At 42.9% G+C, this 19,321-nt stretch overlaps 1 protein-coding gene across 1 annotated transcript in view; it reads right to left on the bottom strand.

The window, feature by feature from the left end:
- Nucleotides 1-52: 52 nt before the first annotated feature.
- KPNA6 (karyopherin subunit alpha 6) overlaps nt 53-19,321 on the bottom strand; it is a 34,459-nt gene continuing 15,190 nt past the window's right edge. Inside the window, exons 4-14 of the mRNA XM_035121244.2 lie at nt 18,993-19,092; nt 16,756-16,850; nt 15,537-15,668; nt 14,501-14,589; nt 12,353-12,452; nt 11,595-11,758; nt 10,896-10,974; nt 10,299-10,424; nt 8,621-8,748; nt 6,763-6,941; nt 53-5,886 (exon numbers count right to left, since the gene is read on the bottom strand). Coding sequence (XP_034977135.1) covers nt 5,699-5,886; nt 6,763-6,941; nt 8,621-8,748; nt 10,299-10,424; nt 10,896-10,974; nt 11,595-11,758; nt 12,353-12,452; nt 14,501-14,589; nt 15,537-15,668; nt 16,756-16,850; nt 18,993-19,092 — 1,380 coding nt within the window. The 3' untranslated portion in view covers nt 53-5,698. The remainder of the gene's footprint in view (nt 5,887-6,762; nt 6,942-8,620; nt 8,749-10,298; nt 10,425-10,895; nt 10,975-11,594; nt 11,759-12,352; nt 12,453-14,500; nt 14,590-15,536; nt 15,669-16,755; nt 16,851-18,992; nt 19,093-19,321) is intronic.

Here is a 19,321-nt window from a genome sequence, read left to right as displayed (position 1 = left end):
GGGCATGCACACTGCTTCAGATACAGTACAGTACACATCTGAAGAAGTGTGTACTGTATCTGAAGAAGTGTGCATGCCCACGAAAGCTCATACCAAAATAAAAACTTAGGTTTTTTTATTTTGCTTCGACTCAGACCAACACGGCTACCTACCTGTAACTTGAATAATGAGAGTCCAACACGCAGCAATTGAAAAAAAGGCTAGCAGATGTTGTTGGGCTATTCAGGCAAGGAGCAAATGGGCGTGACAAGCAACTCACTCAAAAATAAATTAATTAAAATTTTAAAATGCTAATAAGCTTCCACCACATCCATGACTTCTAATGTGCACCATATTTTTACTTAACAGGTTTTCTGCCGTATGAGGAAATCTGAATTAAACATATGGACAGTAAAAAAAGCATGGTTGCACAAGTAGCACCAATTCTACAAAACTTATCAGATTAATGCAGTTATTATTGCATTCCCTTATTTTATCCTGTTTGCTAATTATGTTGTTTTCATCAACGTGATTTATTCTGTCTGAAAGGCGAGCAGATATATTGTTAAAACCCCAGAGAGAAATAAAAGTGCACATTGCAGTGCATTAGTCTAGTTTTATCCATATAGCAGTATAAAGCTTCTAGGTAGGCTTCTAGGTAAAGCTTCTTTAAGCAGAGGCTTGACAGCCATCTGTCAGGAATGCTTTGATGGTGTTTCCTGCTTGGCAGGGGGTTGGACTGGATGGCCCTTGTGGTCTCTTCCAACTCTATGATTCTATGATTCTAGGTAGGAATTAGGTTTCCTTAAATTTACTAGACTATCCATGCCAGAAATAATTGTTCTAGATTTCAGTTGGAAATCTCAAGTATATTATCACCGTTCTACATTAATTCAGTTCACCAACATAGCAACCCTCCTATGAAGCCACTTTATGTTCTGTGGTTATGTGGATGGTGAACTCCCCCCCCCTAAAAAGTGCAGAGCTGAAGGAGGAAACTGGAACAGTGATACATACTCTGAGATTTTCAAGGACTAGATTAGTTCTACTGGATCCAACTTTTCCCCTGGATTAGGCCGCTCCCTCACAGAGAGGAAGTGCATACATGAATACACACAGTTGCTTTTATAAGAGATCTGGGTAAAAGTGGCCAGAGGGGATGGCACCCATGTCACTCAGAAATCCAAATATCAACCTAAAATGACAGTCAACAACCTCTAACTTAATCCTTGGAACATTATATATTGCAGTCCCCTTTCCTTCTATTAATCAGAGGTCTTGGGCTTTTTGTTATCAAAAGAATTTAGTCTTCTACACAGTAATAATACAGTAATAAGTTTTCTGCCCCAGTTTGATGACAAATTAGCCAAATGACACTTCCATAGTAAAAACAACAATAACACCACCAAATACTTCTAGCTTTGTCTGCTTTGAGAAATCAGATCAGCTGTAATAAGATCCTTCACCAAGATGTTCAAATAAGGGGCATATACATTATGCCTCACACTAATTTGATTTTAAAAAAAATCATGCTAAGAGATATAAACCAAGTTTTCTATCACCACAACAAAGTTGCATCACAATTACTCGCTGGAAGGTTTAAAGCGGCTTTCATCCACCTGGTGTCCTCTAGAAGTTGCTGGACTGGACCACAACTATCAGCACCATTCAGTACTGGCTAGGGTTGATGGGAGCTGCAGTGGAATAACATCTGAGGAGGGCACCAGGTGGGCAAAGCCTGCCTTAAAAGAAGCATCTATTTCTGATTATGTCCTTTGAGATGTGATGGGTCACATAATTTCAGAACTTATGCTTTCAGTAGTCCAGGTCCTGGTCACAGTGGCCTTGTCCTTTTCCAAAAAACAGTATTCTTCAGAACAAGAGGTAGATGAGTTGGCAAGGGAATTGTACATATTTTTTACAGACCAAGTAGACCTGGATACCTACTTAAGGTTCAAGGAGTCTGCATATTTTCATGAATATATTTAAAGCAAACAAAGCGGACCAACTCTACTTTCACATCATTGGGATTGTAAGGGAAAGTACATTTGCCCCTCGTGTAGCTAACGTCTTATTAGGAGGGTGAGAGAACAGAAGAGCTTGGTTATTGGATGCATATCATTCAGCCCCACCTAAATTTCTCAATGTGAGCAACAGTTGCCTTTGTTGATATGCTTGTATTTGAGACAAGGCAGTATAGTTATTAGTTGTAAACAGACATATTAAAATCAGCCCTTGCCTGACTGGAATTCTTAACAAGTGGGGAAAGAATATAGGTAGGAGTTGTGTGGCACAGGAATTTCATACCATCAGCTGCGTGTATTACAAAGATTGTACAGAGACATAAGCATATAGATAAAAGATGTATAAATCCACTTATATTTGCATAATCGAGGTACCTGGGGCTTCCTCCCCTCGTTCACTCTGCTCCCAACCCCCATCTCCTTGCCTCAGTTTCCCTCCCAATAACCATAATGTGCTTTTTCTTTCTCAGCTTCTAAATCTACATAAAAGGTCATAATATCTCCACCCACCCATGCAACTTCCCATCAAAAGGACAATCTCTCTCCATGCACCTCAAATTCTCTCACACACCTGACTGGAAAAGCTTCCCTCAGTAGCTGGGAACAAGAGCAGCAGGGAGGAAGTTCCCCCTCCCAAGCACATTATAGTGGCACCTCCCTCTCCCTTGGTGACCCATTTGGGCGCTAAGGTGGATTCCTGCAAAGGCCAGCTTCCAGGCCTCAGATCACTCCATGTTCCTCTTGCATCCCCTAGCAGCTCAGCCTGTGGTCACAGGACGACATCAGACCAGTACAAATTCAGAGAGACGAGGATGTAGTTAAGTAAGAAGCAAGAGAAGGTCACCACCAGTTCTGTTAACAAGCCAGCTTCTTTCCCTTCTGCCACTTCATAGCAGCCACAACATCAGGTCAAAATAAAATAATGGAAAGAAGGGATGCAGGGCCACTTCATTAGCACAGCTCAGAGAACAGCAGCTTTTGGCTCCTCCTCTTCTTGAACTTTTCCACTTTAGCTGGACCCTAGAAGAACATGTTAACTAAGAACTTGCACCTGCACGGTACACATTCCCCACATTCAATTTTAACTTGTACTAACCCTTTTGCAGGAATATGTCTAGGCATTCATATTGCTTTGCTTGTGCTTGAGCCTTTGGTTCATTTAAATCGGGAAACTTGTCACCCTTTGGACAGCATTGGACTCAAGCTCCTACCAAACCAAGAAAGCATGGCCAATTGTCAGGGATGATGGGAGCTGTAGTCCAAACATCTGGAGAGCCACAAGTTTCCCACTCCAAATTATATTACATGGAAACAAAAACAAAAAAGGAAAAACTGCACCAGGAGGATGAGGTTGGTGTGTCAGTAAAGCAGACTCATCTACATGCTGCAACACGGCTTGTATAACCTAGACTGAGAACCAGGAGAGGCACTTTTTATGAACTTTTTGGGTTATTTCAACAGGCAGAATTCTTGTTTAACTTTCTTTCTTGTAGCAAGAACTAAGAACCCCGTATATTTGCTGGAAATAGTGAAGCTCTCCTTATCCCCCACCCCTTTATATGCCCTGATCTATGCCTGTACAGTGGGGGTCCTTCAATTCAATGCTCTCTATGCAAGCATCTCTAAAATCAGTAATTAGTTTAATTAATAATAATAATAATAATAATAATAATAATAATAATAATAATAATTTTTAAAACTATGCGACCAACTGTAGAAAGCAATGCTGCCCGGCAGTGAAGAGTGCCAACCCACCTATGACTGCCGAGTAGGTTCAAAGCCGCAGCTGCATCAAGAAAACACTGTGGCCTCAGTCAGGAGTACTTTGCCTCCATTCCCCTTCAACGGTAAAAATGATGTTAACCTACCTTGCAGGGTCATTGCAAGACACAAATAAAAGCATCCATGCCATCTTGCACATTGGATCCTGGATATTGCTAGTGTTATGTTAAGGAAAAGAGTCTTCACTCCAGTCTTATCTGGATTGCAATCACTGAATGCACAGATGTAGTTTATTAGTTTCCTTGGCATTTGTTTCATTTTTTTCCCTTTTAAACAACAAAGAGCAAATCTCTATTACAAAATGCAGCCCAAGGTTTCGCATCCAGCTTCACACCTGCCTGAATGTCTCTTCTTGAATGCTTTGGGAACCCTGAATTCAAATGTCGGAGAGTGAGAAGAAAAGGGGGAGGGGATATGTGCATACCGTAAGCATTTAAGCAATCTGAAGGGGCCATTCCCCATCACAGAAATAAGCTTATAGTTTGCCTTGGCCAAGTAATCTATACCTGGTAAAGGGAGTTCAACTAATCTGGCACTTCCTACAGTAGGTAAAAGGAGAACTCAAGATAACCAAAGAGGTTTCCATGGCCATGTGTTCCTAGGCAGGCCTGCCACACAGTATCCTATATATATACCTTAGAAGAATTATAGTTTCCCCCCTCTGGAGACCAAATTAGACAAATATCTACGTGTATATATAATATATAAAAAATACAGAGCTTTCTCTTCTTCATTTTGAAGTAGAATGTATACGACACAGTTGAGCAGGAGGTAATTCTGAGAAAACACAGGCCACTTGACTCTTTGAGCTGAGAGCAGATTGTGCACCAAGTGCAGGCACAAGACCTGCTCCAGGAAACGTGTCAGGTTTGTCCCCACCCCAGCCAGCCTAGACCCTAAAAAGGGAAAGAATCTCTTTCAAAATAAATGACATGGAACCAAAAGGCTTCAATAAGTTTTGAAATTTTTCTTCAAGTAAAGATGCAGGATGAGGTTTCCTCCACCAGTTCAACACTTCAGTCAGTAGCAAATGTAAGAGAAGCCCACCTTCATGGTTAGCTGTGCTTTGAGTCCTTTTATCCTAGGCCTCTTCCTCTTCCTTAGACTGGGCCTCCAGGAGACAGTGGGAACTGCTGCACTGTTTGAATTCTGAAGCAGTTCAAAAAAGAATCCCTCCATGAAGGACAGTCTTTCCGATGCCTGGTGGGATGGGGCTGTCCAACTTTTCCTGCATCTGGGTACAGGAATATTTTTGAGGAGGGGGCAGGAGCAGCAGCAACTTGGCCCAAATCCCTTGGAAAGGTGCTGTTTGGCAAGAGGGTTTCCGGGGGGGGGGGGACACGACACAGAACAATGAGGGCCAAAGTGCTGCTTTTGGCAGATCAATCAAGAGTCTTTAATAAAAATCAAGATGTGCAAAAAAGAATTTTTTTTAAATAGTTGAACCCAAGCATCCAGGATTAAATTCCTTGGTTGTGATCTACGTTATTTTGCCTTCTCCCACTGGAAAAAAAGTCATTTCTCAAGTACCCAAGTGAAGATACAATTTGAGAAAAAACCAACACAAAAAACCCCAGAGGAAAACCACACACTAGAAGGTGTAACTGATTTACACCTCCACTTTCATCCACCTCAGCACCTGCTTTTTTGACACACATGTGCAGCAGCAAAAAGGAAAAAAATGTATTGTGTGTAAGAATCTCTCTTCTTCTGCTTCTTCTTCATCATGAGCACGAACTACTGCTGCCATGTGTCAGTGAAGGAGAAAGCTGTTTTGTAACAGGTGGAGTGGGCACTTTGCAGCCTTCTGTTTGGCTGAGAAGAGAACACGGCTGGGGGTGTGAAGGCTCTCTGCAGTTAACTTTCCAACAAAGTTACGATGTTCTCCCCCCTTCCCCCACTCTGCACACACGTTATAGCTGGAAGCCTTCCATGGGGGCCTCTGGTTGCTGGAAGATAAACTGCTGCTGGGTCTCGTCTACCTGGGGAGCCAAAGTGGAGTCATCGTCATCAATGCCAAAGTAGTGCTCAATCAGATCAAAGGCTTTCTGGTAGATCTCTTGGTTTTCATGGCTCTGGAGAAACTCTATTTTATCCAAGCCTGGAGGAGAAACAGATGGTCCTTGTTATTATGCATACACAGCTCCACCACCTGGTGCTATGCCAGGGGTCCCCAAACTAAGGCCCGGGGGCCGGATGCAGCCCAATCGCCTTCTAAATCCGGCCCGTGGATGGTTCGGGAATCAGCGTGTTTTTACATGAGTAGAATGTGTCCTTTTATTTAAAAAGCATCTCTGGGTTATTTGTGGGGCATAGGAATTCGTTCATATATTTTTTTCAAAATATAGTCCGGCCCCCCAAAAGGTCTGAGGGACAGTGGACCGGCCCACGGCTGAAAAAGTTTGCTGACCCCTGTGCTATGCTATAGCTACAACTATGGAACTCACTCCCATAGGAGGCAGAGATGGCCACCAACCTGGATGGCTTAAAGAGCACAGACAAATTAATGGAGGAAACAGCTGTCATCTGCCCTCGTGCTCAGAGGCAGTAATGCTTCTAAATAACAGCTGCTGGAAACCACAGGAGGAGGAGAGAGTGGTCTTGTGCTCAAATCTTGTTTGTCGGATGGGAGCTGTAGTCTCAAACAGCTGAAGGTTGGCAAAGTTGTGATAGGGTTTATGGAGGGCTAAAGTGTGTCAAAAAGTTCAAGGAAAAGTTGGACCTTTGAGGAAGCTTCCATCACACCAGTGAGTCTGGGAGGCGGTTCTGGCCATTAAGAGAGAAGCAAGCAAGAAGAGGAAGGACTTGCAGGTGGCTGAGTCTAGTGGAGATGGAGGAGCCGAGGTCCCATGCAGGTATGTGTGAGGATGTGAAGGAAGAATCACTGACAATTTATTGGGAAGTGTTTGCAAATGAGGGTATACTTATTAAGTTGCCTCGGGAAAATAGTTTCAAGATTTCAGACTGGCCAACTCACCATACGCTTCCTCAATAAGGCTGCAATAGGGGTTGATGCCAGAGCCATTCTGCTTGGCCTCCTGCTCGCCCAGTCGCAAGATGTTCTCCAGGCCATTCAGGGCCACTTGAACGATCTTGGAGTCCATGACAGTCAGAAGGTCACACAGGGGTTTGATGCAGCCAAGGTTGACTAAATACCTGAGAAAGGGAACACAAATGCTCAGAACTTCACCTATGCTCAAAACCAAACCAAAACAGGCAGACATTACTGGCTGAAGTTCAGGTCAAATTTATGTAACAGTTTCAAGTGTGGGGGGTGGAGAGGTAAGTAACTCAAGCTTGCTTGGAATACATGCCCTTCTGTCCCATGTGCTCACACAAAAGGGCTGGGTTATGGCAAAAGATGTGAGAATGGTACTCTGCCCACGTTCAGGAGAAACTTTAGGTAAGCTTGGAGATGCAAGAGCCTTGGAAGATTCCAGGGTTTAAAAACCTGCAAGGTTCAGCTGAAGTTAAAGTGCTGAAAGTAACAGAAAAAGTATGTCCTGGTTGCCAAGTTGTGCTACTCTGGTTTTAGACATGTACATTTTGATCTACATTCTATTACCTCCCTCCAAACCCCCAGGGAAGTGCTTGCCAACCAACAGGAAGGTTACAGTGCTCTGGACAAGGATGCTACACTAATAATCAGACTTACCTACTGTGAATTTACTTTTTAAAAGAAGCCCTTTGTTCTAATGAAAAATGTAGCAATTTAACAGTTGAGGCAATGAAATCCACATACACTGTGGGAAATATGCCCTTGACTCACCAGTAATACTGATGATCATCAGTTTCTGGTGTTTGTCTGGATAATTTTAAATTGGGTTTTATAAACAAGGCTCATAGGAATAATACATGATACAAATAAATAAACCACATCTTCTCATGGCATTTGTAGCACAAAAATTTTGCAATAATATCTACAACATATGTTGCATTATTAGTGGTCAATGTACAAGTTACTGGTTCGGGAACTGGTTTAAACAAAAACAAAGGGGAAACAGAATAGGACAGAGTTAACAGATAACATTCAGCATCACACAGCTAGACACCAAATCGGGAGTTCTTGTGGCTGTGCTTAGATTAAGCATGAGTGATAGTCATTGATGAACATGGGAGGCAGGTTCAGAGTGAAGATAAGAATTCATCAACTATTGTTGTTATTTAGTCGTTTAGTCGTATCCGACTCTTCGTGACCCCATGGACCAGAGCACGCCAGGCACTCCTGTTTTCCATTGCCTCCCACAGTTTGGTCAGACTCATGTTCGTAGCTCCGAGAACACTGTCCAACCATCTCATCCTCTGTCGTCCCCTTCTCCTTGTGCCCTCAATCTTCCCAGCATCAGGGTCTTTTCCAGGGAGTAATTCATCATCTAGATTGGGCTAAAATGCTGATGGGGAGGATTGTTCATTTTCTGGAATAATATTATTACTTATGAGAGCAAGAAGTTGGGGGAAGGGGTTACATGTCACTCATTCTTCCTACCACAAATAGTGTCTCTTTCTGACCAATTCTTAAGTCTCTCAACAATCCATTCCTGACTTCTGACTTCCTCCGCAATTTAACCAGTTCCTCCATATTCTTTAAAAAATAAAACAACACAAAATAAAATAAAAGGCAGCCCAACCTAACTGCAGAACTCCTTCTACCCAACTTATTTGGCCAAAGACCATAAAAGCAAGGTCAAGACTAGGCACGATGTATCCTAACCCACCCCACAAGTCCTTTCACGGCGAAGTTCTTCTGGAACTGCTGGTAATGAGAACACCAAGATACAAAGAGGGAGGGGAGCCAACTGGAAAGACTTTGACAAATGAGCACAGCCTCAACCTACTTGATCTGCTCTGGGGTTCCTCCCGATGTCGCATTTGTGATTGCCCAAGCAGCTTCTTTTCTTGTGCGAAATTCAGCCTTCTGCAAGATCTCGATCAGCACTGGGAAAATGTTGGCATCTATGACTGCCTGCAGGGGGAATGTGAAAAAAGGAACAATGAGTCCTTCTCCTGCAAGAAGGAACTCCTGCCATCTGTATTGATGGGGCAGTTCAATCATTTCATCGGCTTCCCTTTCTATAGGCTCACTCTTCCCAAACTGGATTCTGGCTGATGTCCATTGGACCTCTTCCCGAGATTTGCTTAGGCTCAGGCAAGGCTTTCCTTATAGCAGCCTGGCAGTATTGGCAGATAAATTTCTTTAAACCACTGCTACTGTTGGAAAGTGAGAGGAATTTCCAACAGCAGTTTCCCACATGGCAAAGGAAGGGAGGATGGAAAGGGAGCTGCTGCTGTTTCAGAAAGTTAGGTTCTCGCTGGCACTCAAAAAAAAAAACTAGTCCCACAGCTCTTTAGATTCAGGCTCTAGTTTTCAAAAATTCTAGCAAGAAATTCTGTAGAACCTCAGATTCTAGCAAGAAATTCTGTAGAACCTCAGATGTCATTTCATTAAGTTTTGGGGGCTATAATACTTTCAGGGGGGGAACCTCCAGATATTGCTGAACTACAACCCCCATCAGCCCCAGCAAGCATGGTCCATGGCTAGGGATGATGGGAATTGTACTTCAGCAACATCTGGAAAGCACCAGGTTCCCCACACTTGACTTAGAAGGTAGCTATTCAATCTCTGCTACAGGCTTTGCAAACCCATATTTTGAAAAGGAGCATTTGATCGGGAAAGTATGTGATGGAAGGTTCCCAGGTATCTCAAATGAATTAAGATGCAATTTGGTGAGTATATGTTCTGAGGGGGAAAACAGATCCTGCTGCAAGTGTTAGCTGTAGAAATCAATTGCTACCTTCAAAAAATGCTACAATTCCTTATGAACATCAGTCATTGTCTGAGGCATGCAGCCAAGAGCATTTTGTTTCTTTGACCACTACCATTTCTGCAGTATTATTCAAGGAGAAAGTCTTAGAACACCTCTACTTAGGAGATGCAATCCAAAAGCAGGCAGGCAGATTTGTACATCTGCTTGATCCAGAAGAATTTCATTCTTTTGAAGAAGTTTTCACATTCCAAAGTATTTTTGCTTTAGCAGTAAGAAACTGCCTACTTATTTCCATCCTTACAATTTGTAAAAGTTGTAGGAGCAAGATTAATATAATGTAAATCCCCCACCAAACAGCTTTCCCCTCCTTGCAGTATCCCCAGGCTTGTACTGTAAAGTAACATAGCAGTATGGCTGCTACACCCCAGGGCTGGCTTTCTCAGGCACCTGCCAAGGCCAACTGCTACAGCCTTCTGACCCTGATCCACCTCGTCACTGCCACCTGTACACCCTTTCCCTGAAAGCAGGTAGGTGAACAAGCAGTAGTGGCGACAAGGAGGAGAGGATCCCCTTGCCCCAAGGGCTGACCACAAATGCAGTACTGGCACTGTTATTGCACCAGCACCCAACAGGGAAACTGCTTGAGAAATAGCATTATGTATGCCCCTCCTATGCCATCTCTCCCATTATATTACCAGAGTAAAAGACCCAAAAGGTGTGCTGCGCTTTGAGTCAAAGGAAGCTGTACCTGTATCTGAGCACTGTTCCCCGCTGTGACGTTGGAGATCGTCCAGCAAGCTTCTTTCCGGATAGACTCTTTGGAGCTGCTGAGTAGATGAAGGAGACAAGGCAAAGCTGAGCAATTCAGGATCACCTGAAAAGGGTAAGTTGAAGAGCCGCTTGTTAGAGAGAGTTGCTCCTACCCAAAAGAAGAGCCCCAAGCTCTTGCACTCTAGCTATCCTGAAAAGTCTCTGTTTTTGTTACAATTCACAGTGGCAAGAAACAATCTGGCTTTCCCTATATCAGTGTTTCTCAACCAGTGTGCCTCCAGATGTTTTGGGACTACAACTCCCATCATCCCTAGCTAGCAAGACCAGTGGTCAGGAATGATGGGAGTTGTAGTCCCAAAACATCTGGAGGCACACTGGTTGAGAAACACTGCCCTATATGACTGCAAATCCCCCCACCCCCAATTAAGCCAGTGTTTGCTTAGATGACACTTTCACATCTTCTCCCAAAAGCCTCACAGAATTGCATCTTCCAGAACCAGCCCTCTGCAGTGGTTGTAGGTTCCCGTATCCTGAATTTGGGACAGCCCCATTTAACTCTTATTCCCAACATCACCTGGGTCTGGATATCATCCCCCGTCACAATGTTGCCAACAGCTCGCAAAGCTGGGGAGGCCACCTTGTAATCACTGTGCCTGCCAGGAGAAGAAGAAAAGGACAAGATGCTCACCTTATTACCCCACAGAAGGAACACCCCAGTCCCTATCTCAATGCTTCACTCCTCTTGGCACTGGCAATGCTCTACCATTTTGAGTGTGGTACTTCTGCCCTACTTAAGACATCTCCTTTATTTTATTTATTTCATAAGATTTATGTGCCACTTAATTGTGTGTTAAAAAAAACCCAAAGAAAAATTATGGTGCTGTTCACATTATCCCACCTATTTATTCCCTTTTAAATCCAGTGTGTGCGCACACACACATATGCAGGGGCTGGTGCCATTCCATGCTTCCTGTGTCAGAAGGTCTCAGTACCTATAATGTACATTAACATTATCCCCCTTCTGATGAATGGAAGCCACTCTAGCCATAATAACGGTCAATATTAATTCCATATGGTGCTTTTGTAAAACTTCCAAAGGTTGCCAACATTTCTCTTAGGCCAACATGTGGCTAAAATTATGACACACATATCCCTGTAATGTAAGAGATATGCCCTTCTATAAATCCCAGCTATAGAGGGGAGGCAACTCTGCCATTACACACACACACACACACACACACACACCAACATCCTTCAGAGGCTGGACACTTACATCAGCAGTTCCACCAGTCGCCGACACACCCCTGAATCTATTACAGCCTGGATTTTCTCATTGGGGCCATCCGACAGGTAGGAGAGGGCCCAGCATGCATCCGCCAGCAAGTCCGAGTCACTGCTGAAGAGTAAGCGTGACAAGACTGGCAAACACGATGACACCTACCAAGAAGCACAATTGTAAGGGAAAGATAGTAAGATCCCAAGAGAGGCAGAATGACAAATAAGACAGTGATAAATTGGGAGTGGGGACCAGGACAAGTTGCAAGCATCGAAGGTGAATGCCTGTCAATTGCAAGACCAAACTCCTGTCCAGCTTGACGCATAATATATAAATCCATTTGGGGAAAGTGGGGAGGGATTGTTTGAACCAATGGCCCAAGCTACAAATCCACCCCCCTTCATTTCCCCTACCCTGGGGCTTGGGGCTGTTGCTCACGTTCACTCTGCCTACTGGAGAGCACAGCAGGGTCACAATGGGATGTCCGTGTAGAAGAAACTCATGCTTATTACTTCACACACACACCAGGGCTAGTAGTGGATATTTTTGCCAAGGGCCAACCCTGAAACTTTCTTCCAGACATAGTAGTTTCTTACTACTACAGGGTTAAGAGTTTTTGGCCCCACACATTACAAAATATGAAGCATGTGGGTGGAGTGTGGGTGTGGGCATCTACTTCAAATGGTATAGTCTAGAGTTCTACAACATCATTCTGTGGAAGGTGCCAGGGCAGAGACCACACTTTTATATCTCACCTTCTCAAATTCAGGGGGTGGATTTTTCCCTCTGCACAAGTTTGACAAGGCCCAGACAGCATTTCGTGTCATTGTCAACCTGGTGGATTTTGTGAGGAGTCTGGAAAACAGGCAAATTATACTTTATATAAATATTACATTGCTAAATATAAATCTAGAGATTACGATTGTTTGTTCTTACAGTCATCATTTTAATCAGTTAAAACTCTTCTAATCCTTAAGTCCTTTTCCTTTCAGCGACAGCTTGAATTCAAGCTCAACTGCAAATGTAGAAAAGGAGAATCTGAAACACACCCAGATCTTTCTGGTCTGTTTAAAGAAAAGTTGGGTTAAAGGTGAAGGGACCCCTGACCATTAGGTCCAGTCGTGACCGACTCTGGGGTTGCGGCGCTCATCTTGCGTTATTGGCCGAGGGAGCAGCTTCCGGGTCATGTGGCCAGCATGACTAAGCTGCTTCTGGCGAACCAGAGCAGCACACGGAAACGCAGTTTACCTTCCCGCTGTAGCAGTACCTATTTATCTACTTGCACTTTGACGTGCTTTCGAACTGCTAAGTTGGCAGGAGCTGGGACCGAGCAACAGGAGCTCACCCCGTCGCAGGGATTCGAACCGCCGACCTTCTGATCGGCAAGCCACAGGCTTTGTAGTTTAACCCACAGCGCCACCCGCGTCCAAAAATCCACCTCAATCCAAAATCCAAAATGCCTACTATGCCACAATGAACACTTGCAAGATACGTCTTATTCCGCACCATCAAGTTTTATCCTGCCCTTTCTCCCACCTACTCAGGACAGCTTATGTGGAGTATCCTATTTTAACATTCGTGATTGACAGGTGGGCTGTCCCACCCAACTATCTTGCAGCCAGCTGGCTGTCAAGCACTTGGGAACTGCAGTGCAAGGGGCTTTGCAAAGTGCTGAGCACAGGGCTGGCAAAGCTGCTTTCTGCAGGGACCAGCTATGTGATTGAGTTCCCCACAGGTAAGTCTACCACACAGCAGATCCACCCACATCTCTATCTGCCCCACACCAGCATCATATGTGACATTAGGTGGGGGGCAAGTAAGCAAGATTTGGGGGTGGGAGGAGGGAGGACCATCTTGAGAGCCAAACTGCAAACTGTGCCAGGCCACATTTGTCCCATGGGCTGGAGATTTCCCAACCATGACTTAGGAGATATTGCTTAGGATGAGAGAACTGGATCATGGACTGTTTTGGTTGAGGGCTTCCCATAAGCATCTGGATGATCATTGTGAGAACAGAACACAGGAGATGTGTTTGGCTTGATCCAGCAGGACTACTCTTACGTCACCTAGCAAATTTAAATGACCAAGTGGAAACCTGAATCTATTAGCCTCTCTGCTGCTCAACTAAACATGTTTGTTTATTACATTTATATCCCACCTTTCCTCCAAGGAGCTCAAGGTGGCATATAAAATTTTCCTCCTCCCCCATTTTATTCTCATAACTGTCCTGTGAGATAGGTCAGGCTAAGAGTGTGAATGACCCGAGGTCACTGAGGGATGAGCGGGGATTTGAAACCTTGTCTCTCAGGTCCTAGTCTTAACCTATCTATCCATCCATCCATCCATTCAATCATTTTTAAAATTTGTATACCGCCCTACACCCTTAGAGCTCAGGGCGGTTCACAATATAAAACTGGCTCTCATCCACGTTCTGATCTTCATCCACCATTCCATCCTTCATTATCAGGAAGGCCTTGCACGTTCTTCCCTGAGCAGAGATCTTTCCCACGCATCCCTCCTCAGGTGAGCCACATCACTAGCATCATGCTAAACCACCATGAGTTTCTTGCAATCTGGCCTTCACAAGGCGAGCCACACCAAAAATACCTACAGGGTTGTTTAAAGTTATTGGAGTGATAAGTTGTGTGTTACTAAGAAAAATGAGTCTCCATCCTGGACCTCTAGCCAGTCTGGTCTGGGGAGAAGTCTCCTCTAGACTCCAAATATGGTGATCAATTTGATCCTACTCAAGAGAAAAATCCCACTGGGTCTTCCCAGGGCAGTTTCATGCCACCTAACAAAATCTTTACGTCCATGGCTGTAGAATGGAAACAAAGGAACACACGCACACACACATTGCCAAGGAGCACCCGAAGTCGGAGTTTCATGCAACAGCTACTCACAACAACAAGGGAGGGAGGATGCCACAGTTGAGGACGTAATCACGGCAGGCAGAACTGTCTCCAGCAATGTTCCCCAGTGCCCAAACAGCCTGGAAGAAGAACAGGAGCTTCAGCACTCAGTCACTGAATGGAGAGGGAATGGTGGAGCAGAAATCCCTGGGCCCCTCAAAGAATCCAATAACTTGTGGCAACTTTGAGCTATTTGTCATTTTTGCAATTAAAACGTGGCAAAGCTTTTTTTCCTGAGAGTTTCTGCACACACCAATGTGGGCAGCTGCTAATTGCTGTAGGGAACTACTGCCAAATGTTTGGTTGAAATCAGTGTAAAATGCATCCCTAGCTTTCTGATCTTGCTCTCCCTACTTTGAATCATTGACCCACAGTGATTCAAGCTCCTATGTTCCCTTGCTGCCCCATTCCCGTTCTTGTCAACTGCTCTTGAGCATGCCTACAAAGCACTAATACCATCACAGGCCCTGCTCACTGCTGAGCAGTCAGGATACTTTTATTATTATTATTATTATTATTATTATTATTATTATTATTATTTATTAAATTTATACAATACCTTTCACCAAGAGACCACAAGGCGGTTTACACACACACAAACACACACCACATTAAAAGGCCAGAGATTGATTAATAGCCCAAGGCCTGGTTGAAAAGGAATGCTAATGATATGTAACTAAGGCACCTGGCAAGTCTCTCTGGAAAAAGCATTCCACAAATGGGGAGCCACCACAGAAAAGTCCCATTCTCGTGTTGCCACTCTCTGGGTCTCCCTTGGAGGGTGCACATGAAGAATGGTATCAGATATTGACTGCAGGTTCTGGGTCAGTTCATACGGGGAAAGACAGTCCTTGAGCTTTCTGTGACATCCCTGCAGCTTTGTCAATGACATTGAAGGGGCAGGGTAGGGGCTTCACAAGCAACAAGGAACAGCCAGTTTTTGTCATATAAAAGCTCTGCAGCAAAGAAATTAATTGGAACCACTCTCCCATAGCTAAGCCAAAAGCTCTCCCTGAAAACGCCTTACCTGCTCTTGGACATCTTCAAAATCAGAGCTCAACAATTCAATGAAGATTGGAACTGCTCCAGCTTCTATTACTATTTTGGTTTGTAGTGAAGTGCCCGAGGCAATGTTTGTTAATGCCCATGCAGCTTCAAACTGAAAAGTAACAAGCAACCAATTAAAGGAAGTCTCCAACAGAAGTACACTGTACAACAGAGCAGTGGCCCCCAAACTCCCCACCCCAGACACTTGAAAATCACTGATGGACATAGTGTACCACTTAATGGTTTTTCTACCTGTTAGAGCAATTGCAATGAGCTGTGCGAGATGTTGCGTGATTTTTAATCGTCTTTTTATTGCTTCTGTTATTTCTAATTTTGTATTTTATTGTATTACAATTCACACGCAACAAAATTCAAATTGTACTGCAATAAAACACAACACAAGCAACAAAAAAGCAATAAAAATACAATTAGAAATTCAATATTAATATTTTATATGGACATGCCATAGGCCACCTGAATGAAGGACTACAATTTGGAAATTCCTGCAACAGAGGATTAGTTGTCCTGGATTTTAGCTGAAGCAAGTCAAAACTGACTTCTCACAGAACTGTTCAGTTTGTGCCTTGAGAGAAACATTTCACACAGCAGAGCATTTCAGAGGTTGGACCCTTTGTTGACATGCTGTGACCAGGGTTGTGGTGAAAGTTCAAAGGACTTAATCAAATTTTCTAATGGGGGTGTACAGGCAAAATTTGGAACCCCTACTCCCCCCTTCTGCCCAAAAAACAGGAGCCATTTTACTGATTCTCTGAAGATACAAAAGACACCCTCATGGAAGAAGTTTACCCATTTTAGCTGTAGTGGCTAAAGCATCACCCTTAACTTTTTAAATCTTAATTAACTTTAATTTGAGAGAGCATAGCCTCCATTTTCTTTTCCCCACCATGCCCCAGATTGATGCTGTGTCTGGGACCGTGGGGGAACCGAAAGGCAGTCAAACAATAGAACCAGTCTATGGATATCACATTATGTAAGTGAGCTTTTATGTTATAGGTTTGTGGGTGGATGCTTAATGTTTGGTGGGAAGGAAAGTCAGACCACAGTCGTGGCTACAGTCACAAAGCAAAGGCACAAGCACTAAGAGTGACAAGGAGGCCAATTTAATTTCCAGAGAAACAGATGAAAACCTTATTGATAGCACTAAACATCAAATGCAAAGGAATCTCATTCTCACTTACCTGCAATGTGCAGTTTTCACTTTTTTTGAGGAACTCCACAAACCTGTCCACCACACCCTGAGTATTGATCACTTCATCTATTGGAGGATTGGGCTCTAAACAAAGGGGAAAAGACTACTGTTAACACATACTTTTTTCTCCACTACACCAGTGGTATGTTAAAATAGCACTTAGGCACTTCGTTTGTAAGCAGTTAGCACAGATAGTGATGTGAGAAAATTCTCCAGAGAATATTCTCCACAGCTCTCTTTAGTTTTGCCTTAAGAGTTTGTCAGACACAAAGTATGCTTTAAAAGCTTTGGCTGTAAAAGAAGAAGTGGAAGATATTTTATCAAATCGTATAAAGTCCCTGATACTAGATGAGGCAGTATTTTGGCTAAGAGTACTAAAATTTCATGACCTTATTGCTCCAGTAGTGAAATGGATAACATTATTAGAATTGGACACACCAAGGTTAAGTAGGGTGGTTGAGTCATTTAAATAACTAGAATATCACTTTGAAAAAGTGATGCCTTTGAGCAAGAAGAGAAACACTCTGAAAGAGGCAGTTAAGAAAAGAAATGGCTTTGCAGCCAATTCACTTTGCTGCAAATATCCTTGATCCCAAGTATAATGGCATTCATTTATCACAAGATGAACAAATTCAAGGTACCGAGTTCATTGATCTCAAAATATCAGCAAGTGCACCAAATGATGCACAATATATTCTGGCAGAGCTGGCAGCATATCGTGCTAAGGAAGATTTTTTAAGGAAGTCATATGTATTGTATCATTTTCAATGCATTAAAATGAATGCATTGTTTTAAATGAAAATTCTCTAATATTCTCATTAATCGAGAATATTCGAGAATATTCTCCAAAAGATTATTCAATAATTTAACATCACTAAGCACAGATGCCCTTTTTATCATTTTCCATCACTGACAGGAAGGCAAGATATTTGTTCCGACAGCTGAGGTTCTCAGCATTCAATGAATACTACACCTGGGAAAAGGGAAGATTGCGTATTGACAAGCGCTTAGCTCCTGCATGTGATGGACAACATAGAGCTCAAGGTCACCACCACCAGGCCTTCCGTATTTTCAAGACTCTAATACCGGTATTCTAAATTAAAATGGCCGTTGCATTAAGAATATAGCATAAGAATGTCAGAAGAGCCCATATAGTCCAGCATCTTGCTCTCCGAGTGGCAGTGAAATACCTATGGGAATCTTGCAAGCAAGTCACTGGTGCAATAGCACTCTCTCCTCACTTGCTATTCCCAGGAACTGATAAACAGAGGCATACTAGAGACAGAACATAGTTTTATCCTCCATGAATTTGTCTAATCCTCTTTTAAAGCCATCGAGATAGGTAACAGAACCCACAATTTAATTATGCACTATGTGGATAGGTACTTTCTCTCAATGACTCACACCCCTTATTCATTCAACATTCAGCTTCATTGAATGGTCAAGGTTTTAATATTATGAAAGACAGCGAAAAACTCACTTTTCTACCCACTTTCTCTACACCATGTATAGGTCTACAGACCTCTCATGTGACTCCTTGCTCACCTTTTCTCTACATTAAGAAGCCACAAATGCTGCAAACTTTCCTCATTGGAAATCAGGGTTGCTCTTTTCCCAAACTTTTCTAGCTCTGTAATATCCTTTCTGAGGTGAGACAACCAGAATTGTATACAGTATGCCAAGTACAGTCACACCATAAGATTTGTATAACAGCATTATGACATTGTCACTTTTATTTTCAATCCCTTTCCTAAGGATCATTAAAATGGAACTTGGCTTTTTCACAGCTGCCACTGACAAGGCTGACATTTTCATCAACTGATCCACTATGGCACCAGTTCAGACCCTATTTGTATGTGTGTGTTTTAACCCCATGTTCAGGGTTTCTGCTTTCTTTATAAGAAGCTCTTCAAATTAGGGCCAACAGGGCACACATACATCCATAGGCACTGTTGGAAAGGGTCACAAAATGGTTTAAAAATCTAAAAACACCATATCTCATTCCAGGGTTGAAAGGTTATCAATATTCCAACCCCATGTTTGTATATCCCCAATTCTTAACTTATTATATTCCACCTATTCAGTCCAGTTTCATTTATGAGTTTTTCATATGTTTCTGGCAAACTAAGCAATTAAAGCATCTCAAGGTCCAACAAACAAACAAAATACACACAACATTCCTACAATTTCTATTCACAATAGAAAATTCTAAATAGTTATATTTACCTTTTGAAAGCAGTTTCCTGAAGCGCTGGGTAGTTAGTAGCTGAAGATCAGGGTCCTCTGAGAACAGCATTTCCACCATCTCCCTTGTGATTACACCTTCCTGAAAAAAGCCCATATGCAACAGTCCTAAGGCTAGCTCTTCAAAGCAACGCCCAAATCTAACAGTTCTTCAGATGAGAAACTACCAAACTGGATCTAAGAACATGCAGGTTTAGATCTTGTAAGGTCCTTTTATTTTATTTTTAATTAATAAACCAGGTCATCATCTTACACCTCTTCAAAAAAACAAACAAACTAAAAAGGAACAGCGGAGAGTAAAGTAAGTTACT

This window comes from Zootoca vivipara, chromosome 6, assembly GCF_963506605.1.
Source record: "Zootoca vivipara chromosome 6, rZooViv1.1, whole genome shotgun sequence".
NCBI lineage: Eukaryota > Metazoa > Chordata > Lepidosauria > Squamata > Lacertidae > Zootoca > Zootoca vivipara.
The sequence above is the reverse complement of the archived record's forward strand: the minus strand, read 5'-3'. Positions and strand labels throughout refer to the sequence as shown.